The sequence below is a fragment of the Micromonas pusilla genome, assembly GCF_000151265.4.
Source record: "Micromonas pusilla CCMP1545 genomic scaffold MICPUCscaffold_10, whole genome shotgun sequence".
Lineage (NCBI taxonomy): Eukaryota > Viridiplantae > Chlorophyta > Mamiellophyceae > Mamiellales > Mamiellaceae > Micromonas > Micromonas pusilla.
The window spans coordinates 1095693-1105727 of record NW_003315891.1 but is presented as its reverse complement, the minus strand read 5'-3'; the positions used below and the strand labels follow the sequence as shown (position 1 = coordinate 1105727).

The 10035-nt window shown below is 67.7% G+C and overlaps 4 protein-coding genes across 4 annotated transcripts; 1 reads left to right on the top strand and 3 right to left on the bottom strand.

The window, feature by feature from the left end:
- Positions 1–1002: 1002 nt before the first annotated feature.
- MICPUCDRAFT_51476 (uncharacterized protein) lies at positions 1003–2049 on the bottom strand (the record flags this gene model as incomplete). The annotated part of the gene is made up of 1 exon (XM_003061544.1): positions 1003–2049. One exon carries the CDS (start codon positions 2047–2049, stop codon positions 1003–1005), a length of 1047 nt encoding a protein of 348 aa, XP_003061590.1.
- A 358-nt stretch (positions 2050–2407) lies between these two features.
- On the top strand, positions 2408–3660 carry MICPUCDRAFT_48340 (uncharacterized protein; the record flags this gene model as incomplete). The annotated part of the gene is made up of 2 exons (XM_003061805.1): positions 2408–2488; positions 2719–3660. The coding sequence occupies 2 exons, from the start codon at positions 2408–2410 to the stop codon at positions 3574–3576; spliced, it is 939 nt and encodes a 312-aa protein (XP_003061851.1). The 3' UTR covers positions 3577–3660.
- Positions 3661–3928: 268 nt separating this feature from the next.
- Positions 3929–5610, bottom strand: MICPUCDRAFT_51474 (uncharacterized protein; the record flags this gene model as incomplete). The annotated part of the gene is made up of 3 exons (XM_003061543.1): positions 3929–4230; positions 4406–5261; positions 5404–5610. The coding sequence occupies 3 exons, from the start codon at positions 5608–5610 to the stop codon at positions 3929–3931; spliced, it is 1365 nt and encodes a 454-aa protein (XP_003061589.1).
- Positions 5611–5738: 128 nt separating this feature from the next.
- MICPUCDRAFT_41786 (lipase) lies at positions 5739–9788 on the bottom strand (the record flags this gene model as incomplete). The annotated part of the gene is made up of 1 exon (XM_003061542.1): positions 5739–9788. The coding sequence occupies one exon, from the start codon at positions 9786–9788 to the stop codon at positions 5739–5741; it is 4050 nt and encodes a 1349-aa protein (XP_003061588.1).
- Between the last annotated feature and the right edge of the window lie 247 nt (positions 9789–10035).

Sequence of the window (10035 nt, the reverse complement as noted above, 5' to 3'; positions counted from 1 at the left end):
CAGGTACGAGTCGATGCTCCGTTTCACGTCCCTCAACGACGCCGCGTCCGTCACGGAGGGAAGAATCGCGTCGACGGTCGGCAGCGGGCTTCCGACGTCGCGGTCGTCGTCGCCGTCGTCGTCGTCCACGGCGCGTCGTCGTCCACTTCTGCTTCTGCTTCTGCTTCTGCTCGTCGAGTCGCCGCCCCAGTGCGCGAGATCGTCGCCCTTGCGCCCCGGGGACGACCGCAGCGCCTTCCTCGCGTCGCGTCGCGCGCGCGCGTCCGACAGAATGTCAGCGTCCGACGGCGACGACCGGGACCTGCCTCCGGCGAGCGAAAACGTCCCCGCGAAGGAGGAGGAGGAGGAGGAGGAGGCGTCGTCGTCGTCGTCGTCGTCGTCCGAAGACGACTGCGAGCGCCGTTTCGTCTTCGACCCAGACCCCGTTCTTCTCGACCTCGACTTCTCCTCCTTTGGCGTCTTTTCCCGCCGTTCTTCCCGCTTCTTCGCGCGCTTCTTCTTCGCCCTCTTCTTCTCTTTCTTCGCCGCCTTCTTCGCCGCCTTCTTTTCGTCTCGACGTCGTTCCTTCTCCTCCTTCTTATCTCTCTTCTTCGCTCTCTCCTTCTTCTCCTTCTTCGAGACTTCCTCCCGCGTCGTCGTCGTCGTCGACGACTTCGCGACGACCCCGAGCGGCTTCTGGTGCAAAATCTCGCGCGCGCCGTCGTCGTCCACCGTCTTCCACCGCCTCGTCGCGAGGAGCGCTCTCGTCCCGCTGAAACCGCCGCTCCTCTCCGGCCGCGGCGACCCCGGCGGCGACCCCGCGGGCGACATCAGCATCGGACTCCCGACGAGGGTCTCGTTGGCGTGCACGACCGAACGCACGAGCCGCGTCTCCATCTCGCGGAGTTTCTGCGACGAAAGTCGGGGTGGAGTTGAAAGGCGTCAGAAACGGAGTTGAAAGGCGTCGCGGGCGAGGATTGAAAGCGAGGGACCCTGCGCGGAGAGACGCGCCGGGAAAAGTCCTTAAGGATCGGCGTTCGCAACGCCGACGCGGTCGTATGGGGACCAGTGTGACATAGAACGCACCTTCTCCACGGCGGCGATGACGTGCGCGTCTGAGTGCGCGTCGTCGTCGTCGTCGTCGTCGCGCGCCGCCAAACCCGACGCCAACGACGCCCCCCCGATCGACGACGGCGACGGTCCGCCGAGCGCGCCGATCGCGTTCCCCCACGACGCCGTCGGCGGCGACCACGCTGCCTCGCGACGACGTCGGCGTCGCGCGTCGAGGGAGTCGTCGTCGAAGTCGTCGTCGTCGTCGTCGTCGTCGAGGGACTCGGGGACGACGACTCGGGGCGGCGGCGGCGCCGCCGCCGCCGCGCGCTGGCGACTCCCGGGCCCCCTCGACGCGCTCCCTCCGGCGCTTTTACTCGGGCTCCAGTACGAGAACGCGAGCGGGTCCACGCGCGGTCCGGGCTCGTTCGAGAAGTCCGGGACGGCGCCGGCGCCGACGTCGAACGTCGGCGGCGACGTCCTTCCCGACGACGCGGGCGAATGCAGAAAGGCGCCGCCGCCGCGATGCAGGAACCGCCGCGTGTAGTCCGCGTAGAACCCGTGCTCGGACGCGTTCGGGTGCTCCGCGCCGTTCATCGCCGGCGACGGCGTGCGGCTCTTCCCGGGGGAGCGACGGTTGGAATACGACGACGACGGCGACGACGACGACGCGCGGCGCGTCGACATCGCCTCTCGCGTCGCGTTCGCGCGTCGTCGCGCGGCGGCCGCGAGCGATTCCTCCGCGACGCGTCCGACGGCGTCCGTGCGGATCCTCGCGATGTTCCACGCGGTCTTCGCGGCGACGGAACGCAGCTCGCGCTCGGGGACGCACTCGTCGAACCGCTCGTCGTCGTCGTCGTCGTCGTCGTCGGGGCGACGATTATCCCTTGGAGGAGTGCTGATGAACGACCCGCTGAGTCCTCGTCCTCCTCCTAGCTCCGCCTCGAGCGCCTCCTCCTGCCTCGAGAGCTCGTCGAACATCGCGTCCTCCGCGCCCGCGGGAGGTGGCGTCCGCGACATGCCTACGGACGCGCGCTCCCGGGCATCACAGCGGTCGCGACGTCGGCGCGGGACGCGCCCTCCGCGCGGTCGTGGTGTGGCTGCAGTCCTGTCAACAATTCATGTCCCTGACGACTCGCGCTCGACCGACGCGACGGGCGGGCGGGAGCTTTGATGAGTTTTGGTCGGAGCCGCGGGGGGCGCGCGCACTCGATCAATCGCGCCCCAGCGACCGAACCAGTCGCCGTTCCGACGAGACGCGCACCGCGTCGTCAGTCAGCGGCGCGACACCACCCGCCCGCGGCGCGACCGCGAGGACAGAGGACGCGCGTCGTCGTCGGCGTTCGTCGGCGTTCGCTTCGTTTCTTCGCTCGCCATCATGAGCATCTCGACCCAGGCGTCGTTCGAAAGCGGGCACGTGGACCAGATTCACGACTGCCAGTACGACTACTACGGGAGGGTGCGTCGAGCTCGTTCGTTTCCCTCTCGCGACGTCGGCGAAGACGCCGCGGATCGACCGCGCCGCGATCGCCGCGCGCGCGCCGTCGTCGATCGAATCGACCGCGGCGCGGGTTTGAACGTGATTAATTAATTAATCCCCACCAGATCCCCGCCGACCGTCGAACGACCGATCGCGTCGATCTGACCCTCCTCCCCACCTCCCCTCGATTCGTGCATCGCGTCGTCCAGCGCGTCGCGACGTGCTCGAGCGATCGCACGATCAAAATCTTCGACGTCGCGGGCGAGTCCTCCGCCGCGCAGCAGACGCTGATCGCGACCCTCACCGGCCACGACGGCCCAGTGTGGATGGTCGCGTGGGCGCACCCGAAATACGGAAATCATCTCGCGTCGTGCTCGTTCGACAACAAGATCATCATCTGGAAAGAGTCCGAGCAGGGCGTCTTCTCGCAGGCGTACGCGTCCCCGACGACGCTGCACGAGGCGAGCGTGAACGCGATCGCGTGGGCGCCGCACGAGCACGGATTAGTCCTCGCCGCCGCGTCGTCGGACGGCTCCGCGAGCGTGATCGCGAAACGCGCGGACGGGTCGTGGGACGCGAGCAAAATACCCGGCGCGCACTCGATCGGGTGCACGGGCGTGAGCTGGGCGCCCGCGGCGCCGCCCGGGTCGCTCGTCGCGGCGGGGGGTAACGCCCCAGCGCCGACCGTTAAACGGTTAGTCACCGGAGGGTGCGACAACCTCGCCAAGGTGTGGCGATTCGACGACGCGTCGAACCAGTGGAAGGAAGAGCACGCGCTGCGAGCGCACGGGGACTGGGTCAGGGACGTCGCGTGGAGCGCGAACATGGGGCTGCCGATGAACACGATCGCGACGTGCGGGCAGGACGGTAAGGTGTTCATCTGGACGCAGAACGAGCCGGGGGGGGCGTGGAATCACCGGCTTCTGAACGACTTCGGCGCGCCGGTGTGGAGGCTGAGTTGGAGCGTCATGGGGAACGTGCTCGCGGTGTCGGACGCGAACAACCTCGTGACGGTGTGGAAGGAGAGCGTGGACGGGAAGTGGGACCAGATCTCCGCGACGGAGTGAGGAGGACGAGGAAGAGAGGCAGGCGGAAGAGAGGTCTGTCGTGTAAAAACTTAAACACCTTCATCGTACTACAGTATCGGTCCCTATGATATCACGCTACGACTCTACTAGACTACCGACTAAAGAACCACTAGCTAGTCTAATCAATCCTACCTGACCTTGAGGTCACGCTCTACGAACCGCCTCCTCTTCCCCTCGCAGATGACGTCCGCCTCGTCCCGCCAATGCGCGTCCGTCCGGATGGCGAGGCTCAGCTCGTCGCCTTCCTTCGTCGCGTCGCCGCTCGTCGTGATCGGCTCGCCGCTGTAGGGTCGTTCCATACAAAGCGATGTCGGGGTGGAGTTCAAAGGCGTCAGTTGGAGTTGAAAGGCGTCGCGGTCGGGGATTGAAAGCGAGGGGTGGGCGGGGAGAGAGGACGGCAAAAGTCCTTAAGGATCGGCGTCCACCTCGCGAACGCGGTCGTATGGGGACCAGTGTATAGAACGCGCCTGTATTGCGCGTAAAAGACTCGGCGCTCGCGTCGCGATCTGTTCGGCCCGGAGGCGTGCCACAGATCGGACGAAAAAATCACCACGTCCCCAGCTTCAGCCCTGACGGTGACGTCTTTCCTTCCTCGCGCGCGTCCGGATCCGTCATCGTGGTGTGAGGGCCGTTCTATACGAGCGAATGTCGGGGTGGAGTTGAAAGGCGTCAGTTGGCGTTGAAAGGCGCCGAGGGCGGGGATTGAAAGCGAGGTGTGGGCGGAGAGAGACGCCGGGCAAAGTCCTTAAGGATCGGCGTTCACCACGCCAACGCGGTCGTATGGGGACCAGTGTGACATAGAACGCACCTGACGGCCGCAACACGAGCGACCCGTTTCGTTCGTCGACGGCGTCGAGGGGGCACCACAGGCTGACGTATTTCTGTTTCCGAGCATCCGGATTCGGAAGCAACGCGAGCTGTTCGTTCGCGTCCGTGTGCCACTCGAACCGATCGCCGCCGTCCTCGTCGTCCCCGGAATACTCGGCCGCGTCCGCGCATACGCCCGGCTTCACGACGTAGTGCTGATTGAACAGGTACGCGGCTTTCGAGCGTAAGAAAACTTTCGCGATCGACGGAAGCCATCGGAAGAGCACGGCGTCCAGGGCGTCGCACACCGCGCGCGCGTGGATCGCCTCAAAGGAATACTTCGGATCCTCCTCGTTGGGCATCATCCGCGTCCGACCCTCGCGCATCGCGAAGCTGTTACCCTCGTTACGGTGGGATATCGTATAGTCGCCAAACGCGCTCCGGTCGGGTCTGGCGCGCGCGTGCAGATAAGCCGCGACGCGCGTCATCCGTTTCTCCAGGAAGTATTTGCCGCATCGCCTCGCCGAGCACGCCTCTCTCTCGCGATGCGGCGACGGCGACGTGCTTTGATGCTCGCAATCGCAGTAAAATCGTCCGAAGCCGTCGGAATCGTCGTAGCTCTTCTCGCGCCGCCGAGCGTCGCGTTTACGTTTCCTCTTTTCATCGACGGCGACGTCCTCCATCGGTTCCACCATGCAGTCGTTCGCCCTCAGGTCCACGCCTTCGGCCAGCGCGTCGCACTCGAACCGCAGCGCCTCGATGACTTCGTCGAATTCCCATCGCTTCGCGTCGTCGACGTAGTGTCCGACGTCGTCGTTCAGGTGCTGGTCGAGGCGGAGGATACAGAAGCCGTCGCGCTGAGGGCCATTCCATACGAGCGAACGTCGGGGTGGAGTTCAAAGGCGTCAGTTGGAGTTCAAAGGCGTCGAGGACGGGGATCGAAAGCGAGGTGTGGGCGGAGAGATGCGCCGGGCAAAGTCCTTAAGGATCGGCGTTCACCACGCCAACGCGGTCGTATGGGAACCAGTGTGTAGAACGCGCCTGAAAGCTCGCGCGCAGCTCGTCGAGATCGCCCGGGGTCATCCCGCTCCCCCACGCGGAGAACTTCATCGGCGACGCGACGTCCACGTCGACAGCCTCGCGTGCCGCCGCGGGGACCGCGTTTGACGCGCGCGTCGACGCGTCGCGCGCCGCGAGACGCGTCATCGCGCGCGACGGCGGTGTGATGAACGACCACCGTGGGCGACCAGTGGTTGTTTTATGGTTTTATTCGTTCTGTTCTTTTCGTCTTCGACGACAAATCTTACATTACAATCACCGACCGCGTCGGTCGTCTACCTCGCGTACCACGCCGCGTCCTCCTCCTCCTCCTCCTCCTCCTCCTCCTCGAACTCCGCGCCAACCTCGTACCACTCCCGCCGCGCCTTCCCCAGCGCGCGCATGTAGTTGAACGGGTTGTGATGCCGCGAGATCGACCCTCGGTTGCCGTACGCGCGAGGGTCGGATAACACCGTGAGCGGGTGCGGCGTGTTCAACAACACGCGTTGCGCCGCGTCGCGGCCTCTCTCCTGTAACAGCGCCGCGATTTGATCGTCCGCTGTCGACGCGTCGTCGTTCGGGTTCTGCGACGACGAATTCGAGAACGCGCGTATCGCGTCGCTGTCGACGCTGCCGAGCAGCAGCGACGCGGTGAGCGCGGCGTCGGACTGCGTCAGGCACGCGAGGCGGTTCAGCTGTCGCGCGTCGGCGCCGTCGTCGAGCCTCTTGGCGCCGCGGCGCTTCTTCCTTCTTTTGCGCGACTTCTTTGATTTTTTCGCGGCGTCCGAGGCGTCCGAGCGTCCGTCGTCGCGATTCCCCGGGACGCGCGTCCGCGGCGCGAACAAGACGGACGGGGAGAGGATTCGCCCGGGGCCCCCCGATCCGTCGCCGTCGTCGTCGTCGGACGAGCCGCCGCTCTCGTCGCTGCTGCTCTCCTCCTCCGCGCCGTCGCCCCACCACTCCCTCGCGCCGACGATCCCGCCGCCCGGCTTCCTGTCCAGCCACGTCTCCTCGTCGCCCTCGCCGAGGGACCCCTCGCCGGCGACGCGGTCCGCGAGCATCTCGTACAGCCCCTCCCCGGCGAGCGCGTATAACCCGGGGCCGGGGGGTAAGAGCGGGTGCGCGCTGCCGTGCATCGCCTGCGGGTTGGAAGCGTTCGGCGTGTCAGCGTGTGTGGGAAATACGATACGATACGATAACGAACGCGCGGTCGACGACGCGCGAGGGGAGCGAAGAAGCGCATCTCTCGATGATCGACACGTGGCAGGAAGCGACACGTGGCAGGCAACAACACGAACACGCGCCTGCAAGAGGAGCATGTCGCCCATCGGCGCGTAGAACATCTCCTCCTCGAGAAAGCTCGGCTGCTCCCCGAGCGGCACCTTGAACGCGCCGGGGGCGGACTCCAACATCTTCCTCGCCCACTGCGGGTAGTAGCAGCTGAACGACCGAGGGACGAGGTCTTTCCCCATCGTGACGCTCCGCAAGAACGTCCGCGGGAGCCCCAACCGCGCGAGCAACGCGTCGCCGCCGCACAAGACGTACGGCGACCCGAACGTCCACACGTCTCGCATGCTCTCCCTCGGCGCGACGTTCCGCAGCACGAGCTGCAGGGCGATGATGGTCGCGATGGACCCGCCGATGGAGTGCCCGGTGACGTGGATTTTCGCGTTTGGTCCGTGTGTTGCCACGTGGCGACGCACGACGTCCTCGACGCGCGCGTAAATGTCGCACGCGGCGGCGTAGGACCCTCTGTGCACGCGGACGTCGAGCGCGGCATCCTCGAACGTCGTCGGCTGGAACGTGAAGTTCGTCTGCCACGACGCCAGAGACGTGCTGCCCTCGACGACGACCCAGAGGTGGCCGTGCGCGTCGTCCGCGGCGACGCAGAAGTTCACCGGGAGCGACTGCGATTCCCCCCCGGGGGATCCGGATGATCCGGCGGTTTTGGTTTTGGCGCCGCCAAAACCAAAACCTTTATTTTCGCCGTCGCCGCTCGCGTCCGCCGTCTCGAGCGCTCTCGCGAGCTCCTCGACGACGTTCCCGGGTCTATCGCCGCGCTGCTTCGATTTCGATGATTTTGACTTCCTCCTTCGCGCCTCCGCGTTCGCGCGCACGTCTTCGAGCTGCGCCGCGGCCGTCTGCGCGTGCTTCGCCGCCTCGCGCGCGGCTTCCAGCGAGCTTCCCGCGTCGTCGCCGCCTCGCGAGCGCAGCTCGGACGCCCTCGAGAGCTCCTCGATCGCGGCGTCCGCGGCGGCCATCGCGCGCCGCGTCGCGGCGATCTCCTCGTCGGTCGCGGCGTCGAGGAGGTCGTCATCGTCGGCGTTGTTTTCATAGACGCCGCCGGGCGCGTCGGCGACGTTCGCGTCGTTCTTGGACTTCGCCTTCGACGGCGGCGACTTTTCATACTTTTCGCCGTTGCTCTTCTTCTTCGCGCGCCCCACGCCGCCGCGTTCAATCTCGTCGTCCAACGACGACACCACCAATCGGAGTCCGTGCCGCTTCAGCGATCGGTGCATGCGCGGCAGGTAGTATATCCACGCCGCGAGCGCGCACGCCATGCGCGCCTCCCTGAGGTCGACCGCGCTCGCGGGCTCGAGCGACGACGCCACAACCTTTCGCAGCGCCGGCTGAATCAACGCGCCCGCCTCGGACGCCGTCAGCGGCTTCCTTTCGCTCGCGTCCGCCACCTCGCTTTCCGTGCTGAACAGCTTCGTGACGCTCGCGGCGGACGACGCGCTCCACTCCGTGATCCGCGCCATCGTGTCGGAGAGCGCGATGGCGCCGGTGACGTCGCGCGCGACGGTGACGACGCCGCCGCGCCACCGCCCGACGCCGCCGCGTCCTTCCCCGAGCGTCCACGTCTCGTCCGTCTCGTCGTCGCCGTTGAAGAGGATGGAGTTGGAACTGTCGCCCCCTCGCGGCGGTTCGGGTTTCAGGCCCCATCGCGTCGCGCCGAGGTCGACGGCGTTCGCGACGCCCAGCCCCGCGGCTTTCACCGCGGATTGCGACCGCCGCGACGCGTCTATGAGTTTCTCGCCGGCGCGAAACAACGCCGTCTTGGTCGCCAGCCGTCGCGACGCGTCGACGTCCTCGGTCGCGCGCTCAGCCTCCGCGCGCGCGCGCGCCACCTCCCCGACCGCGTCGCGCAGCGCGTCCTTCGCCTCCGCCGCCTCGCGCGCTTTCACCTTGGCCGTCTCGAGCGCCGTCTGAAGCTCGCGGAGCCGCTGCGGATCGTTCGAGTTGGGGTTGATTCGATCTTCAGAATCTCCGCCATCTTTTTCATTCGCGTCGTCGTCAACGCCGGGCAGCGCGGTGGCCGTCCGCCCCGCGGCGGCGGCGGCGGCGAAGAGATCGTCCTGCGCGACGTCCGCCCCCCCCGCCGCCGCCGCCGCCGCCTCGCGCGCGTCGACCGCCGCGAGCGCGGCGTCGAGCTTTCCGATCGCGAGCTCCGTCGCGCGCACGGCGAGGTCGTTGGACGCGTCCAGAGATTTGGTCACCCACGACGCCGAACTCGACGCGTCGCCGCCGTCGGCGAACGCGTCGGCGAACGCGGCGTCGTCGAACGCGGCGGCGGAGGACGACGCTTCGTCGCGCGAATCCGAATCGTCGCGCGAATCCGAATCGTCGTCGGACGCGACTACTGACGCGTCGTCGTCGATCGACGCGTCGTCGCCGTCGCCGCGTTCGTCGCCGATGAGGACGCCGCGCAAGACGCGGCTCGCCTGCGCTTTCAGCCACGGGGGCAGCGGGACCCTCGCGGCGAAGACGTCCGTCGTTCGTTCGTCTCCGTTCGCCGTCGCGTCTCTTCCGTCCTCGGCGACGCGCGCGTCGGCGTCGTCGTCGTCGGACTCGTCGGAATCGCCCAGGCTCCATCGTTTCGTCCACGCGAACCATCCGCCGCCGTCGTCGTCCGCGTCCGCGTCGTCGTCCGCGTCGTCACGAGTACTACTCCCCGCGAGCTCTGGTGCGACGACGGCGGGATCTGGGGACGCCTCGCGGCGCGCGACGTCGTCCCTCGCGCCCGCGCGAAGGCGCGTTCGTCCGCGTCGGTCCTCGCGACGCGTCGCGACCGCGGGCGTCGCGGCGTCGTCCTCGCGAGGCGCCGCGGCCCAGCGCACGAGCCGACGCGGCGTTCGACGGTCGTTTCTGCATTTCTTCTTCGGTCCTCCGACGAAGAAACCAACATCGTCGTCCGCAGCCGTCTCCGCGCGCGTCGACGCGCGCGCGCACATCGCCGCGGCGCGACGCGCGCCTCGCCGCGCGCATATCGCCCCCGCTTCACGCGCGCGCGCCGCCGGCGCCGCGGCGGGCGCGACGCGCGGCGCCGCGGACGCCGCGCGCATTCCCCCCTCCCGCGCGCGTCGGGCGAATGGACCAGGCTTGCCGCCACGCGGACGCATTTTAACGGACGAAAGCGCGTCTGGGAGGCTGACGCGGACGCCCGGTGCCTTCCCGCGCGCGCGCTGGAGTTTTGGCGCGGTCGGCGTCAAGCACCAGACGACGGCGAGCTCGAAATAAACCTGACCCGAATCTCGTCAGTGCCCTTCGCGCGGCGCGGCACACCGCACCCCCCCCCCCGCCCCCCCCCCT